This window comes from Cygnus olor, chromosome Z (genome assembly GCF_009769625.2).
Source record: "Cygnus olor isolate bCygOlo1 chromosome Z, bCygOlo1.pri.v2, whole genome shotgun sequence".
Classification (NCBI taxonomy): Eukaryota; Metazoa; Chordata; class Aves; order Anseriformes; family Anatidae; genus Cygnus; species Cygnus olor.
The window spans coordinates 24670860-24695920 of NC_049198.1; the positions used below are offsets into that span (position 1 = coordinate 24670860).

General features: G+C 35.0%; 1 protein-coding gene across 2 annotated transcripts in view; it reads left to right on the top strand.

The window, feature by feature from the left end:
* Positions 1-25061, top strand: part of AP3B1 (adaptor related protein complex 3 subunit beta 1) — a 167622-nt gene that overhangs the window by 92951 nt on the left and 49610 nt on the right. For both annotated transcript variants that reach the window (XM_040540782.1, XM_040540781.1), the window contains exons 16-22: positions 1640-1826; positions 2759-2889; positions 5516-5627; positions 7084-7240; positions 10454-10628; positions 18600-18672; positions 19592-19698. In XM_040540782.1, the coding sequence (XP_040396716.1) occupies positions 1640-1826; positions 2759-2889; positions 5516-5627; positions 7084-7240; positions 10454-10628; positions 18600-18672; positions 19592-19698 (942 nt within the window). The remainder of the gene's footprint in view (positions 1-1639; positions 1827-2758; positions 2890-5515; positions 5628-7083; positions 7241-10453; positions 10629-18599; positions 18673-19591; positions 19699-25061) is intronic.

Consider the following 25061-nt stretch of genomic DNA (forward strand, 5'->3'; position numbering starts at 1 on the left):
TAAACAACATAAATCATGCTTAAGTGCAGATTACATATATTCTGTCCAATATAGTTGTTTAAAATGTTATACCATGATATAGAAATAGCTGCCAGAAAGCTGTAAAATACATATAGAAACCTTTTCCTTTTTCCAGTGCTAAGTACCTTGGGGGAAAAAATGTCTTTTCACAGCACTACTCTTGGATTTCATAAAGAAAAAAAAAATGTTGCCCTGATTTTTTTTTAAAGTATGCTTTTATTTTTTTTATTCTAATGTAATATGACTAATTTCTTCAGATCTTTGGTATGCTTTGGTATGCTTCTATATAATGTATTTTTTATGGTTAAAATAAAAAACGATTTTTGTTTACTGTGTACGTCACTTACAGGAATTAATCAATATGCTGAAAAAACTCTTTGTACAGATATAGAAAAACTCTAACTTGCATCCTCAAAGCTGAACTTTTCCCAGCATGTTGTATGTCACAAAATTGAATGTTTTATTTCCATTTTCCTCCCCTCACATAATTGAAACTGTAACTGTTGTAACAATAGCATGATAAACAAAATATATGTACAAGCCTGTTTCTTTGTGTAAAGAAATGAAGTCCTTATTGACAATGTTTTAACCCTGCGTTATTCATCTAGTCTGAGTTGTTATACTAAAAATTACCTTCCTTATGATGGTAAATTATTTTTGCTCTTTTTACTATTTGCTTCAGTATGAACAAAGTGGCGTACTTCTTTTGAGTGTAGCTAATGGATACAAGTCTGTTTGGTATTATTGCTCTGTTTACACTGCAGTATTTCTAAGGTATGGGGAAAGTCGTCCTTTTTTTTCAGTTTTAAAAATTTAACTGGATTATTAAAATTATTTAATACATGTTAATATTATCAGACATCAAATTAGGAAATCCTATTATGCTGTAAAAAGCTGTGATAATATAAGTTGCTCTTTTACATAAATAAATAAATGACCGATATTACTGGAGGCTTTAAGCTTCAAGAAAAAAAATGGAAGAAGTCTTTTATCCTGGTTTTTAGAGGGCATCAGCAGCTTGCTTTTATGAAAAAGTAACAGCTAAATGCACTGCAAATAATTTGCAGTAATCCAGTTCAGTGATTCATGTGTCTGCTTTAATGGGTCATAATTCAGGATAAAGTAACTGAGTGCAGTCAGAGTGCAGACACTGCTTATGCCAGGGACAGTATCTCTTCATAAAACACACCTCAGCAGAAGCAGTTTGCCAGCCCCCTAATACCCTCTGATGTTTTGATGTCCTGCATATTTTTCCGATTAAGTTTTGAGTGCCATGTTTTTAGTTGTATTTCCACATTCATTATCCTCACGTAGACCCTTCAGCGGGTTTGCCATATATGATTATTTTTTTAATGATGCCTTTCTTTCCACTTCAGCAGTTTAATAATCTAGCACATGGCTGCTTCTCAGTACTCAGCATTCACCTCCCCAGTACAGAAGAGGACATGTGCTTTGGCTTCAGAATTCCATTTGCAGCTTTAGAAATGCATATTCCCTGTGGAACAACATTTGTTTGACATAACCATTCATTTTTATTACCTCTTTAAATATGTTTATCCAGAGTTATCAATAATCATAAATAACTTGTATTCTGTTCTTGTCCTGTTTTTTTCCACAGACAAAATTGCTTACCCAGTACGTATTAAATCTCGGCAAGTATGATCAAAGCTACGACATCAGAGACCGTACAAGATTTATTAGGCAGCTTATTGTTCCGAATGAGAAGAGTGGAGCTTTAAGCAAATATGCCAAAAAAATATTTCTGGCACAGAAACCTGCCCCATTGCTTGAGTCTCCTTTTAAAGGTATAACTGCCAAAATCATTTGGTAAATGTTCATTGTGTAAAGGAATGTGACAGCCTATTCTATTTCAAATATGCTCACAAATTGCGCCACTTAGAAAACACAGATGATTAATATGCAAGAATACTCACTCTGTTTACTTGCTTTTCAGCAAGCAAAGTTTACATGTTGCGTACACATTGCATTTACCTGATAAACCCTGACAAACTGATCAGTTTCTGTTCGTGTTGATTTTAAATTTGGTTTAATAACTGAAAGTATGTCTTTTGAGGAAAAATATTCTTCAATTTAGAAAAATATCTTTAGTTTTTATCTAGACTTTAATAGAAGGTTATTAATGTATTGTAAATGTATTACAAATCTGAAAAAAACTGAATCTCAGTAGATTAGATTTTTATTGTTTTTCTCCAAAGTGATAATTTTCCCAGTGCATTTTCCATCTATTTAAAAGAATCATTGTATTCTCAAATAAAAAGGTTATTAGGTTATCTGAATTAAAAATGCTCTGTTATTGTGGTAATTTGCAGTTTTAATTTTCATACTTACTAATGTTCAAAGCGGTAAAAAGAGCTCCATTTTGAAGAAAAACTATTAAGATTCTGGATGTGTTTGTGCCAAGACATGTATATGGATTGTTTAACTGTGCTGTCATTCTTAATATTCACAGTAAAGTAATTTTTAGAGAAGCTACATTTCAGAGCAACACCTCTAAACACACTGACTGATTAGCTTTTTTATTGACCATTATGGGGGAGATTATTGTAATCTATGGACTGAAATCAGTTTTTTGACCTATGAAGAGCTTCCTAGTTTATATTTATTCCATGACATTTGAGGTAATATAATGGCAATTACCTTTAGCCTGATTAAGATTGCTCTTTGTGGTAGAGCTCATGTTGTTTGTATATTTTCCCCTCCCCCGTTTTTTTAATAGATCGAGATCATTTCCAGCTTGGCACCTTGTCTCACACACTGAACAGCCGAGCTACTGGCTACCTGGAGCTGTCTGACTGGCCAGATGTGGCACCTGACCCTGCTGTGCGGAACGTTGAAGTGGCTGAGTCGGTATGTTGGCATCATTGAAAGTAACTTTGCTGAACACATGCGCCAATACAGAACATTACCTTAAAATATAAGTACTTAAACAACATGTTTGTGCTGTACTGAAAACTTTTGATACATGTGATCATCCATGTGGCTTGTTTTAGCTTGGAAATTGAAAATTTTAAAATCTGCAACATACTGTTTATTTTCAATGAGAGAAATGGGTCAACTGTAGGCCACTTCCACTTCACTTGTAGACTAAATTAACTTTCTTCCCTTCCATCTCATTTTTTATTTCATACTTCTTATATTCACTCTGCCACAGTATGGTAATTGCAGTTAATGATAACTGTTACTGGAATACCAAAGTAGTAGGTGCGTGGTGGTTTATTAGTGTATAAATCCGAGTCTTAAAAGAAAAAAATTGGTAGTATACTGGCAGCAGCAGGGGAAGAGTTATGTATGTTTCGAAGTGTAAAGTTTGGAAGAGGCCAGGGTTTACATTTCAGATGGTCTGAATAGAATTAGGAAAGTTTTTAAAAAGAAAATGTCATTTGTTAGTGCAGTACTCATTTGTTGACTTTACAGGATTAGTCATCTACTACAGCATTCCATTACTAGCTTGTAAACTAGCAGGCAGTCGTGTTCTGGTTCCAGAGCTGTGATTTATGCATTGGGTATTGGAGTACTAATAAATGTCAGTGAAAGCTATTGTACAATAACAGGAATTGAAATGTACTGTAATATACGGAACTGGTGATGCTCTCAGAGATACGTTCTTGTAACAGGTCTTACCAGAGAAGCATGTGGCCCTTGTCCTGAGCCAAATTCCACACTAAATTGCACATGAATTAATTTGCATATAAGATGTTAGAAATAGAATGAATGAAGGAAATGCTAAATAACGGGTATGAGTTGCAGAGGCCAGTAAACAGTGATGTGGTAGAACAAACATTTCTCTTTAGTACTTCAGTATTACTTCTTTACCTTCTTATATACATTTCAGGGAAAGAGATATTTGTGTACAAACTTCTGAAAGCTTTTATGAGGAGAGTCTGACAGCAGTCATCTCAAGAAGTGTTATTATAAATGATAAGGTTGGCATGAAAGAATGTATGGAGGCACCTTTGTCCATAAAAACAAAAAGCATTGCAGGAAATCGATCAAATGGAGTAACATCCATCTACAATATAAAAGAAAACATCTCCCTCTGACCATTTAAACCTCAAAATAAACATGAAAATCCTTTACCCTAGGCTTTCTGCAAATATTTTCTATGGAGAGTGCCTCATTGTCATTAATTTTGTGGTTTCTCTAATACTTCAAGTTGAGTTGTTAAGCTGCAATCCATTGTTAAATTGTCATTCAAATTGAGAAGAGTATTAAGTTTTTAAAATACCAGTTGCTGGGTGGAGCATTACAAAGCTTTGGCAGCTTTCAGTGTTTAAGAGGAGGTCACTGTGTCTCTAGAACTGTACTCCATTGCAACTCATTGTTAGAGCTCTTACAAAAGTTAGTCTTACTCTAGATCACAGCTGTCAGTGAGGCAGACTTTTATCACTGTTGGTATGGTTGTCTGACTATTTGTTTCTTTCCTGTCCAGAGTTTTTCTTCTGCTTCTCAGTATTATATGGAGATATGAAAAGAAAAAAGTCTGGCTGAAGCAGTGTTTTGTTCTGGTGTGCTCTTCTTGATAAGAATTACTTTTGTTTCTGTGCTCACCAGTATGAGAGGGACGTGGAGATACTAGAGCAAGTCCAGCAGAGGGCTACTAAGATGATTAAGGGGCTGGAGCATCTGTCGTATGAAGAGAGGATGAAAGAGATGAGCCTGTTTAGCTTGGAGAAGAGAAAACTGAGCGGGGATCTCATCAGTGTTTCTAAATACACAAAGGGAGGATGTCAAGAGGATGGGGCCAGACTTTTCCGTGGTGCCCAGCAACAGGACAAGAGGCAACAGGCATAAACTGAAACACAAAGTTCTGGCTGAATATGAGAAATGAATATGAGGGTGACAGCACTGGAATAGTTTGCCTAGAGAGGTTGTAGAGTCTTCTCTGGAGGTATTCAAAACCTGCCAGGATGCAACCCTGTTCAGCGTGCTTTAGGTCAACTTGCTTGGCCAGGGGGGTGGACCAGATGATCTCCAGAGGTCCATTCCAACCTCAACCATTCTGTGATTCTGTGACATACAATTGCCATCTGGCTACTGGAACTGTTGCTGCTTACTGGGTCCACACCTGTTTTCTTCTTAAACTTGGGATGATAAAGGTGGTGTTTACCCTTCATTCCAGCAATAGGCTAAATTGAGCTGGATCCATAGACAAAATTCTCAGACTTTGGGTTCTTTTGGCATAGAAATTTATTTATGGTTACTGATGCTTTTAATCTGCCTCAGTAAATCTTTTTCTGGCCTCTCTAACAGACATATCTCACCTTTTATAGGTATGTATAAAACTTTTAGTGCTCCTAATTGTGTAAAATAAGAGAAGCTAAATATTTTCTCTTGACTTGCTTAGAGGATTTATTTAGAAACCACCTAATACTACTGTTTCAGATGTTTTTCTTTGTCATGTTGTGTATATTTTTGTGTCTCTGGTTGGAAAAGTAAGCCTAGAAGCATTGTAAGCATTGAAATGTATTTACAGGCAAAGGAATGGACTGCAATTCTAGGTAAGACAAAGAAAGAGAAACCTACTGAAAAGTTCTACTCTGAATCAGAAGAGGAGGAAGATGAGTCTGCCAGTACCAGTGCAACAGGTAGGTAGTTGAAAACTGATTTTCATCTCTGGTTCCTGAATAACTTTTATCTTCAGAACTGGCAACTACTTAAAATGAATCAGAGAAAAAAAAAAGAAAAAGAAAAAGAAACAAAACAAACGAAAACCAGAGGTGTATATAACGTTAGGGAATCAAAGGAAAAAAGTTAAAATTCACTATAGCAGTAACAACTAATTGTATAGATATGGCTTGCGTGTTCATTAAAAGAGTTAGACTTTGCTTTGTTTCCCTGTTAAAAAAAGGGCTGGCATGCTATTTTCATCTCACTTTGATACTTGTAAGAGAAATGAAAATTTGCAGTTCCAGTTAAAACTAAATCCCTGAAACGTTTTACGGGAAAAATGCCCGTAGCCTTGGTTGATGAGAACCATAAGTCTTGAATGTTTGGGGAAATTTGTTGTTTATGAATTACTATTTTGATAGCATGTGCTACTGTGTTGAGAAATGGCCAAACTTGTATAACTGTAGTATTTCATGTGTTTTTGTTTAGTAAATTGTGTTACAGTTTTAATCTGAAGTACAGTATGCTAGTTTCTATTTACTACAATTCAGGTGATGGTGGGGAATATAACTGACAGCTTTGTTTCAAATGAGCTAAGGTTTTCTTGGCCAGTCTCTCGCATAATATGAGATAGACAGTTCTCCAAGACTGCCATTTCAATAGATGTTAATATAGTTTAAATGTAGTGAAGAACATGAGTCTCTTTGGCCATTTCTAAACTTAAGAAAAAGACAAAAAATTCTTCCAGGTCCAGAGGTTAGACACATAAAATATTTGGCATTAGAGACTTAAAGAATTAGCAGCATCTGGTTGAATGGCCCTTTCAAATCTGAAGTTGGTACTTCTTCACTCTCATTCCTAAGCTGAAGGAACATGCAGAAGAAATGTACCTTAGAACTGGGTATCACTTAATGTTCTTGTAAGCAAGAAAATAATATATTAATTTCTGATACTTGAATATTTTTAGCTATATGATTAATTAGAAGATGAATAATTTGTTTAAATCAGTGACTCTATCATCACTATCAATATCCAAGAATAGATCATCTAGTTAAGCAATTGGTTTAAAAGATAATCTGCCGGTTAAGTGAATATATACATTAGAGAATATGAGGTCATCTCCAAGCCCTGACAGGGTTATATAATTTTGAAGAACCCACATGTAATTAATTTATTATTGGGAGTTCTGGCTTGATGAAGTACCATACTGTACACACAAGAAAGCAGATCTTTACCAAGAGAATTTTGTAAATGTTGGGGAGACGTGATTTTCTTATCTGCTTTTGACCCTAGGTAAATAATGATGAAATTTGCAATTTGATCTTACAATACTAAAACATTATTTAAAAAAAAAAAAAAAAAAGCTTAGATTTCTAAAATACTAATTGTGTCAGATACTTAGAAAAAAATGTTTTGTTTTTTTTTTAATTTCAGAGAGTGAGTCTGGCAGTGAAAGTGAGAAGGAAGATAAGGAGGAAGGTGGCAGTGCTGAGAGCAGTGGAAGTTCCTCTTCCAGTGAAGAATCAAGTGACAGTGAATCAGACAGCAAAGAAAGTACAGCAAAGAAAACATCTGGAGCTGTTAAGGAAAAGTAGGCATACATTTGCATGGTTCTAATTTTTTGCTGAAGCAACTTTGCTGTAAACAGTCTGCTAAGTGTTTAGTTAGGTTTTTTTGGAGGTGTATTATCCAACTGATGTTTAAGCATGTGCCAATATATATTCTATGTATGAATTGTGTTCATATTTTCTTTAATCAGACTACTCTTAAATTTAGAATTAATTTCTGACTTTTGTAAAATCTGGGGTGGCTTTCTGAAAATTGATGTAACCTTGGGAGGCTGAATAAGTGATCAGACAGTTGTATGAAACACTTAATTACCTTTTGCAGCAATTTTGCTGAGAGCTAAAATTAAGTCCTTCAACACTTTGCCATTATGTAACTAAGACAATTGATTTTTCTAAATAATGTTATATTAAAAAGATTATGATCCAAATATTAGAGGCAAGGGCTGTGAAGGGAAACGGTCATAAGATATTTAAGCGTTAGTGCTTTTTAAGATTGCCCATTATCAACAGCGTTATCATGTATTAAAGTATCATTAAAATTTTGAGTAATTGGGGCTAATACCTTGGATTGTATGAATCTGTTTCTTCCACTGCTGTCAGCAAGTGGCCTCTGCAGACATGATCGCCCTTTACTCTATAGTCTGCTGCCAGCTCACTTGATGAGTTTGCAGCTCAGCTCAGTCGTGGCTGACAGCACTGATTGGGGCGCAGTACGCACTCTGCTCCTTTTATTACAGACAGTAATTAAAGCAGCTCGCCTTGCCACTTCCATAACAAACACAGCATAATGCCCTAATTATGACTTTATTAATTTAAGTCAGGATTTAATGATTTTAAAAGTGATTTATATTGTTTTTCCTGTTCAGAACAAATGAAATCTGTAGGTTAAATTAATACAGGCTTTTCATCATTGCAAAGTTAAAAAGCTAGTTACCAGTAAATTCTTTTCATTAGAATAACGTCTGAAATTTTAAGCAGTAAGGTAAACAATGATTACCCATCAAAACTGACTGATACACAGTAAAGTAACATTTTTAATCCTCAAATTTTGTTTTAAATATTGAATGTGTTTTGAAAAACAAGTTGATTTATATAATGCACAATAGCTTACTTGTTGATGCAACTAAAGATTCTGTTCAATGGCAATGAGGGAAATGTAGACAGTCTTGTCAGTACTTGTGTTATATGTCATGAGGAAACTTTGAACAGTATACATTAGTGAATTTTTATTTTTAGATTAGTATTTTTAGCTTTTAAATGTTTGTCATATTAAACTAGGGAGTTCCTGTTTTTCCCATGATTTTAACAATCAGGTATGCTACATTAGACTCTTTTTGTAAAGTGTACTCCTCCTTCATTTTTAGCTTAGCAAGCTTCGAGTTCACTGCTTTCAGAGAAAATTACTTTTGACTATTAAAATTTTGGGTTTTCATTTCATCTTCGGTTGCACAGTTGGGCATTATTAGGATGGTGTAAATCTTACTATAGATTTTTTATAATTTTGATCAAATGTGATTTAGGCAATTCAGTGTTGGAAAGTTCCAGATTGATGGGGGGCGTTGCTTTGCCCCTAGTATTTTTCCTTTCTGTTATGTTAAATTTTTCAATTCCTTCTCTGTATTTTTCCCTTCTAAAAGTAATTGCCATCTAAAACTGTAATGCAACATAGTATATTCTTCTACACTACTCCGAAAGCTAAGCAAAGATGTTTTAACAACTTAATTTGGGTCTGAAGGGACTATTAATAGTCGAGTGGTCTGGATTTGTTTAATTATTATTGACCTTGTTACCCTTCCAGCACTTCAGTATCCAATTTATTGTCCTGGGGAGGAAGCTGAATCAGGTGGTATATGGAACACCTGATTTGGAAGTATAAGTTTATAGCATGCCGATCCCAGAAGGGAGGTTTTCTTTCTACATGAAATATTATTTATCTCCTCCATGACAACTATTAGAAAACAGTTTTCATTTCCTGCAGTATTTCTGTCTGGTAATTCTCCTTTCTTCACCCCCTGCCTGCTCACCAAGACAAAAGGGTAATCTGTTAATTTTAGTTATTAGTATTATTAGGAGCAAACAGGGCAGATTTTAATAATATTCAGTAGCTGTTAGCATAGAGCAACATAATCCAACGTTGCCATGGCTAAGAGAAGAACTGTGTGAAGAATACTGTCTCTGAAGTCTAATAGCTGTAAGGTATTTGATATAACCAAAAGCATCGGAATGAATGTTAATAGCTGTTCTATATAAACTCTGTATGTATTAAAATATTTGTAGATATTATAGGCATTTTTCTAGGTGGCTTCATTTAGAAAAATTAACAAATTCAATATATTGATGTTTAAAAGCAATAATACTTTGCAAAATCATGTTATAAGCCATCATGATTCTGTTAATTGCATGTGGAATAGTCAGAAATATTTTGTCTAAAGTGGTGTCTTCACTTTTCTGAAATATCACAGGCTCGATATATGCAAATAATATTTTTAATATTTAACATGTTCATATTTTTATTTGACCATTACCTGTTTTAGATTGTGTGATGTTGTACTGTGTAAAGAGGTAGAACAATTTTCCTTTAAATAAGCTACTACTTTCGCCATCTTACCAAGTTTCATTGTCATGAAGAAGGATTGACTTAAAGCTTGTTTCATAAAACCTTGAAATGTCAATGTAGAATGCTTCCTATCTTCAGCTCTGGGGCACTCAGCACAGGAAACACATGGATCTGTAGAAGTGAGTCCAGAGGAGGTTCACAAAAATGATCAGAGGGCAGAGGCACCTGCCCTATGAAGGCAGGCTGAGAGAGTTGGGGTTGTTCAACCTGCAGAAAAGGCAGCGCCAGGGAGACCTTAGAGCAGCCTTCCAGTACCTGAAGGGGGCCTGCAGAAAAGCTGGGGAGGGACACTTTCTCAGGGAGTGTAGTGATAGGACAAGGAGTAATGGCTTTAAACTAGGAGAGGGTAGGTTTAGATTAGGCATTAGGAAGAAATTCTTTATTCAGATGGTGAGGAACGGGTTGCCCTGAGTTGCAGATGCCCAGTCATTGGAAGTGTTCAAGGCCAAATTGAATGGGGCCTTGGAAGGTGTCCCTACCCATGGCATGGGGGTTGGAACTAGGTGATCTTTAACTCAATCTAACTCAAACCATTCTATGACACTGTGGTGCCTAAGTGCATTTCTTTGGTGTTTTTGTGTGTGCCTTTTACATTTATTTATTTATTTTTAATATCTAGTAATGCAGAGGAAAGTAAAAAGAAAGCAAAGGGGATCTCCAAAAACAGAAACACATCCAGTTCCTCTGATACAGAGTCCAGTTCGTCAGAGGGAAGTTCTTCAGACTCCAAATCAGTATCAGACTCTAGAAGTGACTCTGATTCTGGAAAATCTAGAAGTGCTACTTCTAGTAAGGTAAGTATGTTGAAGGTTACATACACATATATATAAATATGTATATTAAACATTAAAAGATGGATCTAATAATTTGTTTATTTCTTTCTGAGGGAATGGAGATGGGTTGTGATTTTATGGATATCTTAAAAAAAAACATAATTTTTGAAAATATTTGTTGACCTTTCATAAAAGACCCATCCCAAAACAACAACTATTTGATAGTTTAAGTAAGAATACTTTACAATGAAAACTGTATTTTGGTTTTAATTCTGTTATACTTTTACACCAGATAGATAAAAAATAAGGGAACCTAATTTTTTTACTTTTTCATTGGTGAAAACATATGTATGTGGGTATTTCACAGAAATAGCAGCCTGATTTGGGATGTTAATTGTATTAAAATGGAATCCTAATTACTACAGGACCTGGGTCTGACATGAAGAGTTTCTTAAGAGCTTGAAGACATTTAAGTGGAACCAGTGGCTTTCTTTTAAAATTTCCTGTTAAAATTAAGAACAGTGCAGTTAATGCATCTATACTTGAGGTGTATACATGGGCTAGTAGAATTAATATTCCTAATGAGTAATCAACATTTATTGTTCTCTTTTTGATAGGAATAAGGCATATAAATGTTCCATTACTTCAAATTATATTTGGTTTCTTACTCTATTTCTGAGGTAGCAAACTTTCAAGTATCTTTTTTTTATATTGAATGCTGAAATATGTGAAGATACAAAAGTGTTCAACAGAACCATTTATGTGTCAGCTAAGTTTTAATTGCTTACCTTAGTGAAGAGAAAGAGGCTAGAAGTTCATTTTACTCGAGCCAACATTGTAGACCTAAGTCTACTACCATGAACTGAATTCTATTTATCTATCTTTCATTAAAAATAGATAAATAAGGAACCTTATTCTAAATCTGTTAGGAGAATCTGATAAAAGAATTTCTAGAAGTTATTTTTCCATTTTCAAAGATTTCCCCTACATTTCTTTCTATATACTTTATAACATTTGTAGGTTAGAATTGTAACTCAGAAGTTTCCATTTTAATATCAGTATACAGTGTTGAAAATAAAGTGATACTCAAGCATTTTAAATCAAACTGGCATATTTCAATCAGGATTCCAGTATAGACTGCTGAGTAGTCAAAACAGGCCTCTTCTGTTGCATTTGATGCAGTTGTAGAAGCTATTGGACAAGTGTGTATCAAATAGTTAAGAGGGAAGTCTGTAAGTTTATTACTGTTTAAGTGTATTTCCTTTAACTGAGAAAGTAGGGTTCTCTTTTTTTTCCAGTAGAGAAGCCAAGTCCTCTCAGAATGAGCTCTTTGGTGCTAGGTGGAGCATGAATTAATTCTAAGAGTTTGCAGCTCCTCATAGTAGCACAGATATTTCCACCAGAAAATAATCGGTACTCTGACCTGCTTAGCTCTGAGCAGCCACTACAAAACTGTATTCAAACAATTTTGTGTTCTCTCTGCTGCATTTGTCCATTTTTCTCAAAATATCAGGGCCAGCCTTCATTATTTCTTTCACTAGAATTATTTAAGCTGTTCTGGTTCTTTCACAGGATATGTGAGGACTACTAGCATAAAGAAGCATTTTGTATTTTAAAACAGCGATCAAGAATGTGTGAAGTCAATTACTGAGTAGTAGGAGAACCGGAATGTCCAAGAAGCTTGTTTGGGATTGTTTTGTTGAAGTCAGTGGAGAATTGTCAAGCCCTTGGATCTTAAGAGAAGAAAAAGAACCTTGCAGGAATAGATGCTTGATTAAAGCCTTACTTGTTTCAGAAGAACCTAAAAAGAAATGTGCTAGGAACAAAAGAAGTTTATAAGCCATTGACAGAAGACTTGATTAGAGTCAAAATGTAGAATTGAAAAATTGCAAATCTTTTAAATCTCACAAAAAAAAAAGCAAATATTAAAATTATGTGCATGGCAGCAAAAAAAGGAGGCAGGGAGATAATCGATAAGATAGCATAGAGTTCGCTATCCAAAAGTTAAATAACTATGTTCCTTGAATTCTTTTTCACTAGGAAACTGTTAACATGGCTGATGGACTAGTATATGAAAACTGTGAAGTTTATATATACATACATGTATATATACACACATACATATACCTCTGTGTGTGTGTGTATATATATACATACCCCCCTCTACTCTGCCCTGGTCAGGCCTCACCTGGAGTACTGTGTCCGGTTCTGGGCTCCCCGGTACAAAAAAGACAGGGATCTCCTGGAAAGAGTCCAGTGGAGGGCCACACAGATGATACGGGGCCTGTAGCATCTTCCCTATGAAGAATGGCTGAGAGACCTGGGTCTGTTCAGCCTGGAGGAAATAAAACTGAGAGGGGATCATGTCAATGTGTATAAATACCTGAGGTATGGGAGACAGAGGGATTTGGCCAACCTCTTTTCAGTGGTTTGGGGGACAAGACAAGGGGTAATGGCCACAAGACAGAGCACAGGAAGTTCCGCACCAACATGCAAAAGAACTTCTTCACGATGAGGGTGACGGAGCACTAGAACAGGCTGCCCAGGGAGGTTGTGGAGTCTCCTTCTCTGGAGATACTCAAGGCCCATCTGGACGCCTACCTGGGCAACCTACTCTAAGGAACCTGCTTTGGCAGGGGGGTTGGACCCGATGATCTTTCGAGGTCCCTTCCAACCCCTTCGATTCTGTGATTAGTTATACATGAATTAGGAGTGAGGGGCTCTTGAACATAGAGGACTTTCACTGTACTCTGTTAATCTTTAGGACTATAGAGTTAGCTTCAGTTTAATTGATGTTGGATGCTTGAGTTTATGCCTCGAGTGTTTCTGATATTTGGTTCTATTCAGAAGCATAATTAGGTGAGGGTGTAGAGGGGAGAAACATGTATTTTGTGTTAAAAGTGACTGTCGTTCTAAGTAGCTTAACAGATTTTTGGAGAGTTACACATTTTGAGCCCTGTGATCATAGGTTGAGCTAACTGGTGATAACCTTGACAGTCCTTCCAAGTTGGAAAGAAAAGCAATAGTTAACAATGTTTAAAGAACATTTCAGATAAAGTCTTGAGTGGAGTCCTTGTATCAAAGTATATTTTACAAGAACCACCCGTGTTTATTTTACTTCCATGAAAACCTTGTAATTTTTCTGCTTCTTTCCATCAGGAAGCAGAATCTCATCCAGGCCCTCAGAAATGCATATTTTTCTACTGAAAGATTTTGTTGGAAAAAACATTGCTTATGTTATTCTGCTATGGGACATTCTTAATTTGGTCAGCATAGGTGGGGAAATTTTATATCCTTAGATGTAAAGATTTTATATCCTTATAGATAAAACTAAAAATATCTTCTGAAATACATATTGATAAGAGTAGTAGTTAGTTTGCCACATGTTATGAACTCTGTTACACACATAATGTTCTGAGGGCTGACTACCATTCTCTGTGTTTTGTTAGTTACCATTGCCATGTTTAGCAGAATCTTCATAATAAACAAGGTTTGATTACACTCACATGGGAGCTTAATTTGTGTATGCATCCATGCATTTACAAGCAGAAAAATAGGTTACAAAAGCAGATTTTTTTTTCTGAATATATTATTAATACTTTCATATTTATTTTTGCAAAGAATTGTTTTGAAAATGTTGTTGTGTTCACCATAACTGAGCTGCAGTGAGTAGAAAAGTCACTTTCTTGTGCTGCAGTGTTTTATATCATTTTGAAATATGGGTAGTTTGAGGTGTTCAGATACATGACATACTCTGAGCATAAATACTGTGGAGCTAAAATGCAGATTTCAGGATGCATATGTAAGTAGATGTCTTTACAGTGGGATTTTAAAATCAGCTACTATTGACCTCCTTATACAAGTATAATACAGTCACTCAGCTGTTAAAAACCTGATCCACTATTTAAAAAATATACAAAAACAAATTGTCTATCTTTCTGCCTGATCTCTTTTCAAGTGCTAACACAATGGAAACAGTGGGTGATCTGTCAATGCATTTGGATTGTCAATGATGGTTTTGTATAAATATTGGGAGGATAAGAAATAAAATTCACACAGCAAAATATGATTTCATCTGCCTTTTCTCTGCAGCTCCATGGCTCATGCTGCGGTGTGAAATTCTCATTTTACACACTTTGCAGGCGGAGCACATGAATTATGCATTGAGCAAGAGAAATCTCCTGCTTCAAGTCCTATATGCATTTACCAGGTTCTATCTCTATTACCAAGATGAATTGCAAATGGAGAAATGTTTGATGGAATATAGCTTAACTTCTTTGTTTAGTATTCTGCTTTTCCTGTAGTGAGCTCTCCTGGTAGGAAACTGTTTGGGTTATATTATAAATTTATTTCAAGGAAAAAAAATACAAAAAAAAAAAAAAAAGTACGTTACAGGGAAATGCCAGACACGTCAGAACCTTTTTATTGTCTTGATTTGGAATGCAAAGCTTTTTCCATTCAATAGAAATATCTGTTGATAGTGTTTGTTGCAGTCATTGGCTATTTATTATTCTTAGAAAGCCAATCAATTTTCTTTTCTTTGAAAAATAAAAGAAAAAATAATCACATGTCTAATAGACGACAAATTTAACTAGATTTCTTTAGTGTTTTAGCACAATATATATACGCATGTGTGTATCTATATGAGTGTGTACACACAGAATTAGCTGGGTATTTATTTAAGCTTGACACACTTGACTGAAGTAGAAAATAAGACTTCAGTATACTTTAATATTAGCTTTATCTTGATTTAGTTTGCCTCTGATTTTACATTTCCCTGATGACAGGGTTGTTTGTTGTTTGCTTTGTTGTTTGGTTTTGTTGGTGTTTTACAGTAAACTGATTGTACTTAAGTACAGTGTACTGATAAAGTGTGCTGTGTAAGTTTTTCTTACCATGCATTGCCTCAATGTAATGTTTCTGTACTTGAATTTTTATTTTATTTTATTTTGAAATATAAAAAGTTCTGTGAAATATTTTTCAGTTCTAAAGTTGATTCACATCATAGATTCAAAATCAGTGCATAAATACATTTTTGTTATAAATTTACATATCAAGTTTTGTGTTGTACTGAGTAACCACTTTAGAATGATAAATAACAGGAAAAAAAAATTAAAAAATGTTTTCTGTATTCTTTGCGTCATAGAATGTCTTACCTTAACTGTCTTCAGTAAACAGATGAACAGTAAGAGAATTTCTTGAATCTGACTCCTAATTTTTTTTTAAACTTTTTTTACTGGGCGATATTGTTGTTAGCAAAACTCAAGCACATTCAAAATTTTTATCCTTGTGGTGTCCTCTCATATGAGTGAGCCACTTTTTATAGATTTTAATTGGCTGCATAATAAAAGGAAATGTGAAAATCCCTTCCCTACTGGAAAGAGGAGCAAATATTAAAACTAGCTAAAAATAATCTTTGAACCTTATTTTGTAGTTGATGAAAGAAATTAATCTTATGAATAGGTGGAGGTAGAAAGTGAGAGAGTTGGGATTTTTTTCTAATCTATTTGCTTAACTGTGTTTTCTTTGATTATGTTCAGGTGTCCCGAGATTTTATAGTTAACAAACTAAGTCAGTTGTGATACATAATGTGCAGTAAAAGAGTTACAGATAATGTGTTTCATGGCTGAATATTCACAACATGGAGCTTAAAAAAAGACTTGTTATTGATTAAAATAATTGTCATTAAATAATTTCTCTGAGACTTCACAGGCTTGAAATAACTCACAATACAAATAAGATCATAGTGCAGAAATAAAAGTAAGCACATAATTCAACTAGCACCTGTCATTTATAAAGTATACTGTATACCTTCATTTCACAGATGAGGAAAAATGGCGAAAAGCAGTCAAATAAATTGTCAGTAACCTCACTGGAAGAAAAAATTAAGTCCTGTGGTTTTGACCAAAGTGACACTCAGGAGAGACGGTTCTTCAACAGAGTCCCTCAGTAGTTCTGGACAAGTCATATAGGGAATGGAATCATATTAGGACCATTTTAAATATATTTTTTAGTATTGCCTTGGTCCAGAGGGGTGTCATGGGTCAAATAAATCAGTGATAATACAACACTCAAATACTGTAGTAGTAAGGACCGTTCAAGTATGTTGATCTAATAAAAATAAAAGTAAGTGACTTCCATTCTACTCTGTCCACAAGAGTCTTCTCCCAGAATAACTAAAGCACATCTGTAATGACCATGTAAGTGAATACTGTCTGTTTGAATCATGGAATAGTTTGAGTTGGAAGGGACCTTAAAGATCTCCCAGTTCCAACCCCCCTGCCATGGGCAGGGACACCTTCCACTAGACGAGGTCTCCCAAAGCCCCATCCAACATAGTCTTGTACATGGGGCATCCACTGCTTCTGTGAACAATTTGTTGCAGTGCCTCTCTCAATCTGCTAGTCATACTTCTTTTGATGCAGCCCAAGATACAGTTGAGCCTTGGGTTTATTGGAAGAAAATGAGGAGCAGTGTCATTTTGTCCTACGTAAACCCAGTAGTCATTAATATCAATGGCTTAACCTAGCAAGAACATTAACATGGCTTCTTGTGTGGTCTTCAGAGGGAACCATGGAAATTCTCACAAAACTGGAAAAAATGAACCCAGCATTAGTGTTAGCTTGCAGCTGACTGTGAGACTGAGAGACTAGAAGAAATGGAAAAAAAAGAGGGGTCATTTTGCTTTATGGTGACAATCAAAGAAAATGAACCTATCTGCTGAGCTTTTGAGAGGGTCTCCAGGCTCCTTTAGGAAGTTGTATCCTGAGTGCCTGAAAGGACTGTGACAGCTTGTAAGTAAAGCTTAAGTAAGGGAGCCCAGGATGGGCTTATGGAGTTTTAGTGTTTTGTGTAGATCCGTTTCACTGATTAGAAAAGCTAAAAGAATAATACATGCGTGTATGGATTTGGCTGTCACAGTCTGTTGAAGACAGAACTGGTAAACTGAAAAGCTCATGGAAGTGGAACTCCTGGAAAGACTACATTTAAATTCTTGCAGCAGCTTGAGGTCTAAGGGCAGTTGACAAATTTCTCTGAAAGAATGATGAAGCCTGCTGTCTGGTGACTGAGCCAGAGAGACAGACCGAAGGCAGAGTTCTGCAGCTGATCCAGACAAAGGATGCTTAAGAGTGGATTGGGAACAGCATGATGAAAAACTGGCTTATGAGCATCCAGTGGGTACTGTGTCCGGACTCTGTCAGTGTCCAAAGATCAATCATTTTTACTAATCCACAGTATCTGGAGCCCATTATGAGCTGTGACTCATTAAACTCTGTCTTGAATCATCTCTGTCTAGATGTTCTGTAGATACGACCAATGTTTGCTCTTATTAGGCATGTCTGTAACTTTTTATTTAACTGTATTTTAACAAATTTTTTGAAATTGTATGTAAGCCAAGTCACTGAGATTACTCTATTACTACTCTACTCTGCAATAGTATGCTGACAATACTGGCAATCTTTGTATTAGAATTCATTTTACAGCTTAAAATTGCATATTTTTTTTGGTGACAAAAAAGAAACTTTTTGTTGACTTTCTCCAGCAATTAAGTAGTATCCCAGTACCTGATAGGACAGGTTTCCCTCCTTCTAGAAAAGTGCAAATCATACCGCTTCCTTATGATTTGTTTTTGCCCAGTTTTTCATACAGAAATAGAATATTTTTTTAAATCATTTCTGTCTCTAATGGTATCAGCAGAAGCATCTGATCTGTCAGCAAAAGTTGTCTTTCAGTAACAGTTGTTACTGTTATTAATATTAGACCAAAGGATGGGCTTCAAAGGAGTGAAATATAGCTTAAATGTAGAGCTTGGATTCAGCTTATGTGTACAAAGAATTCTGTCTCAATAGGTGAATTCTTTGAATGCTAAGTTCTGGAAATGGACACATTTTTCTTTTGAAGCAATGAATATACACTTTGCCGCTATAGAAGTATAAAAGACCATTCTTTTGCTGATATGGTAAAAGATGAAATATTCATCTATTTTGACAGAAAGAAGAAAAAACTGCGCAAGATAGAAAAACTCCAAGTAAACAAGATGTTTTTCTCTTAGATTTAGATGACTGTAAGTATCTTGATTGAAGCCTTATTTTTTCTATGGCGTATATTCAATTCAGTTGACTCGGTGAAATTTTAAATGTCTTAAACATTGATTCTGTTCATTTATTGTCCCAGCTTCCTGACCAAAAAAAAAATATATATATATATATATATTGCTCAGACTAGCAACTTTTTTTTAAGCATATTTATTATAATACATCATTTTGTTTATTATAGAACTGAAAATTAGTTTAAAATTTTGGAATGCATTGGGATGTAAAACATCTTTTTTGAGAATTTTGTATATCTAGATTTGTTTTCTGTTAAAGTGGGCTTATTTCCTCAGGTAACAATGGATGTTTCTTTTACAACATCTGTGCAATTTATGAAGCAATTATGCTACTATAACAAGATACTAAAAATATCAATTTCAAAAAACAGATTAAAATGTAGTTTTGGAAGGGTACAGTAGAGCTAGTGCTGTTTTTTTCTATGGTTTGTAGCGCAGGTCTTCAGATTTTCTTCTGTGTGCAACAAATGTTAGAATTGCATTAATATGTACTTTGCACATAACTCATATTGAAAATGTGCTGCACAGTGTGGATCAGATTGAAGGATAAAATGGAGTGAAAAAGAAAGAAGAGCAAAATATCTTCAATCTAAAAAATGCGTATGGTCTATACATATAGTTTTATTTATATTTTATTATCAGTTTTATTTATTAATATATATTTTATTATCAGTTTTATTTATATTTTCATTGTTTATATTGAGCATGTCTGCTATGTCTGGAGAAAATAATGTTCTATGATTAGGAGACACGAGCATGAAATAATTAGATCAAGACATAAAATCTTTTTAAACTTAATGAAAATAAGTTATTGTCCTTCCCATTACTTTTATTTGTATTTTTAGTTAAATGTCAGTTGCCTTTCTAATTCTAGTCTACCCTGTGACAACTCCTGTGGCAGTTCCTACAGCAGCTGTTTTGTCCCCAAGTTTAACGGCAGACCTAGAGGGATTAAGTCTGTCAGGTTCATCGGTCATTGATGTAAGTAGCCTTTAAAAAAGGGGAGAGGGAGGTGTCTTAATTTAAGCATTTTGTATTTTTAAGGCAGTCAACAAAGTGATTTTCTGGAAGTACTTTCACCTGTAAAGGTCCTGCATGAAATTGTGGTTTACATGCAGGTCTGGCAGCTTTTTTGGATCCGTTACATTCTGGAAGGTGGAGAAAAGAATGAATATTGCATATTTAAGAAGGATGCCTTCAAGGATTTTAACCTTCTCTTTCAATTTGTTTTTTTTTTTTTTCTCTCTTTTGCCTTAGGGAAATGTGTATTTACAAATTACGCATCCAAACTATAGAAATCTTTCAAATCATCTAGTTGCTGCAGTATCAAAAATAAGCTACATAAAATCACATACTTGTTAATTCTCAGCCCAATTATTTACCATACATGACTCCAATTATGACATTTTGCTACTTGGAAGTAATTTTTCATGAGTGTACAAATCATAGCCCCTTGGTGCAAATAAAAAGGGTATAGATTTACAATCAGTGGTGTATCAGTATGTGTCATGATTCATTCAGTTAGTGCTTTCTGCTTTGTAGCACTTTCCATTAGGGAATCTCAAAACTATAGGTATAATTAAGGTTAGCAAAGTCAAAGAGGGCATTCCTTTGTTGGTGGAAAGGATAGTAGTTTGTGTTCTTGGTCTTGTTTATTTTATTTTTTATTTTTATTTTATTTTAATGTAGGGTTTTTGTTTGTTTGCTTTGTGTTGTTTTTTTGTCCAATTTAAATTTGCAATTTAATAAGGGATTGGAGCGATACAAATCCTTGTGAAAGTTTGTGGGAGTGACAAGAAGAAAATAAAAGAGGCATGGATGCTTTTTAGCCTAGCCTTGTTTCTTACATGGCTGGTATCTAGAACCTACACTGCAAATTTAATAATCTCTGTTAAGGTACTTTGTGTTGGCTTTGGGAGCAATACATTTCCAAAATTATATAATTATTAAATACTTATAAAGAAGGTGCAAGAAATTATTTTACTTAAGAAATAAAAGATTTTAGCTAATTGTTCAGTTTTATATTTACAGGCTTTAAGTTCTTGTGTTTAAAAGATAAACTTGCAGAGAGTGTGGTGGGTATTAGCCTAACGTGAGAGAACTGTGATACAATTTAAATTCCAAGCGGGCCAGTAACAATGTGGACACACACTTTACCTGATGCATAGTCATTCACGTGTCGCACAGTCTGAAAATGCCTGGTGCTGTCTTATATTAGTTACTCTGTGGTGCAGTATGCAGTGCTAGGCGGAAAGCCTGCCTTTAATTGTGCAGTTTTTTCTGTGGTTGCAGTGCCACAATTTCTTGTTTGCTATCTTTAAGACCTTAACAGATCAAAACACAGGCTGTCATCTGTTTCTCTTGCTCTGAGGCTAGCTTAAGAATGATTCTGGTCATTCTGGTGCTTCAGAATTATCGTCTTTGAGGGTAAGTTAAAAATGGCGATCAGTAATGTTGGGTGCTTGAGAACAGCACTTGTTCACCAATGTCTGGAGTCCTTTCTTCATCTAAAATACATGAACATGTTCCACTTCCCACATGTGTGCTTGCTTTCCTCATGATAACCATAAGTTATTGCTTCCCCTAGTTCTTTAGAAGGTAGCTGCAATGAAGTGGATGTGTTAGAAGGAGCTGGAAGGTATAGGCTGAACAAAGGAAGAAGTTCTGTATAAAAGGATTGATTCCACAAAATGCTTCTTTCTTGGTACTACTGAGTTCTTGGTAAAATACGTAATCAGTGAAGAAGCTGGACTATTTCCTCATACTTCCTGCTTTGGAAACAACCTAAGTTACATCATCACTAATTGTTGCTGCCTGCATAGTGATTACCTGTTTTATAACTGTCATTGCCATTGATAGTAGTTGCAGATGTCCCTGAGGTCCTTTGCAGTGTTTTGTGTTCCAGGTAATGAAAAAAATGAAATACTAAAGTTAAAAATTATTCTTTCAAATGATATCCATATTGTTAAAAGTTTTGTATACATGTGTTGTTCAACACCATCAGGTAATTTTCTAAAAATTAAAATGTAAAAACAGCTTTTAAGATTTTATGTGGGAATGTCTCTCTTAAGATAGTATTCTGAATTTAATCCATGGCCACTAGTTCCAAAAATAAGAAGAATAGTTGTCATACTTCAGAAAACTTTTTCTTCCTTCAATTGGAGAGAAAATGAATTTAACTGTAGGGCACATGCCAAACTAACAGAGAGAAATTAATTTATTACTAGGCAATGGAGAGCATGGAGTAAAAATAGATAAGTACAGTATATGACCCTAATATCAAAGAACTGTAGCAGCCACTTATCTTGGAATATGTCAGGCAGTCTATTATTCAAATCATTCAGGACTGTAATTGGATACAGCTTTTAGAAAACTTATAACACTACATTTATAGCTGCTGAACATTATAGAAAACATAAATACTAGAAATGTTTTACAGTAATGCTCTAGATCTCTTCAAACCTACAAAAACAAAATATCTCTGGATAGCAAATACAGCGTACAACCTGATACTTTGTCCCACAGCTCGCTTGGTTTTATGATTCATGTTTTCACATAAAACATTTACCTGTCATATAAAGACACACATAAGCATATTGTAGTTTACTCCAGGAAAAATATTTTTTTTCTGGTAATTTATAGATAACTTTCTTCCTATTGTATATGAAAACATAGTAAATCCATGTTCATGCTTCTGCCCTGGTATGTGTAGTCTACCTTCAAGTGGGCCAGCTGAAACAGGTAACCACAGTCACTGGAGGCTACTCCTGAGGCTTTTATGCATGTGCACACAGAACTCATGCATTTGGAGTCAAATGAGTTTTAGATAGTGAAATACCCTTGAAGGCTTGAAAGATAAGTGAAGATATAGTACCAATTAAAAATAAGAAGTGAGACATCTGCAAGCTATCAGTGTAAACGGGTATCTGAAAACACCAGAAATGTGTGTCATCCCTTAAATGGAAATTTTTGAAGAGAGAAAAGATGGACTAAAAAGCAAAACTCACAAATGACAGGGAGGGTTATAATGTGCTGGAAGAAATAGTACTGTGAGCACGAATGGTTAAAGGGGGGAAGGGGATGGGTGTGCTTTCAGACAGAGAAGCTAGAGGGGAGTCATCATATGTTCCTACAGTAACACAACTGATGAGAAAAAAGCTGAACCACCTGTTCTTCTCTCATACAGACTTTAGATAATAAAAATGATTGAGCAACTGGTTCCCTAAATATCTAGAGCCCTAAGCATGCTATATATGATAATTAAAAATACATATACTTCAGAAAAAAATATTGAGGAGGGAATACTACTTTGGTAGCAAGAAATTTTTTATAGTTCAGAAAGGTATTAGTGCAAGGGAGAACTGACAGTTGGATATGAGCTCTTGCAGCAGCAGCAGTTGGATGGAGCAAAAAGCTGTACGGAAGTATATGCTGAGATGAATAAGTATTGAGAGGAGAAGATGTGGTATGTTCCTTGCCTCCAGTGCATGATAATTTGGGGAAAACATCAAGGCTGAGTGATAAGAGAGGTTCATGATAAAAGCATACAGCAAAAGAGGGGAAGGCTCTTGTGGTGAAGAGTTACTTATAGAAAACATATTTGATGCAATAATTTAGCCTTTTCATTAATTATTATGCATTTTGAGTTATGTCATAGTTGTAGAAGTGGTACTGCTTTACTTACTGTTTTTCTTTGGTATATTCAGTGTATTCTCTTGAAAGTATTATCTATAATAGGTTTTTATTATTTTCTTCTGCTCAGAATTCCATGGAATCTGTTTAGGAAAGGAGTAGCAAATCATACAGTTTCCTGTCCCTTGAACCTTCCACAGAACTCTTAACTAGGATCCACTTTGAGAACTTCTTTAGAGTGGTGATGCATAGAGCAGAAATAATAGCTTTTGCCAAAAGTCAAGGTCAAGCTGCAGACCTGTCAAGCCAGGTGATAAATACATTTAATTTCAAATTTAGCATACTTATGGAATTCCTTGAAAAACAGTAAACATGAACTCCCCCAGTATTCAAATAGAGATACTTTTAGAATAGGATCACCCCTTAAATGATATTTTGATTTCTCGGTTTTTGAGGTAATATGGCAGGGCAAAACATTCTTATCATTTAGATTACTCTGTCTATTCAGTCTAATTCCACTATAGCAAGTATTACAACTGTCTCTGAAGTATATTCTGTCCTTGTGTAAAGGATCTCTTCTTGGAAGTACTGGGAACACAGGAACTGCAATAATGGATTATATCATCAGTCTAGTCTGTTATGCAGTTTGTGGGAAAGGTTAGCTTGAGGTGCTTAAGAATTTGCAAATCCTACAGTAGAGAAATGAAAAGTAGTTCTTCCAAATAGTTATTGGTATGCACTCTGCTTCATGAGCTTTATTTTTTCAAAGCTTCGTTAACACTAATTATTATATAACTAGATTTATTTGTAATTCATGTAAGCTCTGGTCTGAGCTCTTCTTGTGTTCTTACCTCGGGAATGGCTATGTCATCAGAATTAACTTGTTAATGATATGAAAGAGCTATAGTGCAATCACTAGTGACAGCAGCAGACTGTATGGAATGGTTTAAATAGATTCTTGCTATTCTGCCCTGGGTTTGTAGAGGTAGTTTGAGTAATTATCATTGTTTTTTAAGTAATTATTTTTGTATTTGTGTAAATACATATGGTCCTTCTTGAGACACTGATACATTTTTATTGTCAGATAAAAGTTGTTTCTTTTCTCAGTTTTGAATGTTAGCCACATCTTCTTTTTCATCATGTTTTTGTAGTGGTTTTATGTTACAGTAACCTGAGCTTATGGTCTTGGTATCATTTTATGTAGTTTACTATTTGACCTCTTATTTTCACCTTCTTGTAGGTAATGTCTTATCTTTTTGGTGTCTCACCATAGGAGAGCTTTTTCCTGCATATGAAATGTTTATGTTATACTCTTTTTGAAGCCCACCTTTTTATATAATGATTGGAATTGGGGAAGTTTGTTGGGGTAGGTGGGGGAGGAAGGGGTTGGTGGTAAGGTATGCTAGATGCATGTTATCCCTGTGCAACCTTATAACTTGTTTGCATTGTTGACCACACTTGTACATTAAGCAGTGTGTTTGTAGAGTTCTGCAGAGTTCTCTGTCCAACTTCATTTCTTAAGATGAAGATTTTTCCATGTGGAAGTTTTTAAACTATGCGTGTTGCTTCCACTTTTCTCTAAGCTGTGCCATACAAGCTTTGTAGCTAACATAATGCTCGCCTGAAACAAATTTTGCAAATACCATGTTAGTAAGATGGAAAATTTGCACCTATGAAACAAGTGAAAATGCTAAGTCTTAAAGGCAACAGCT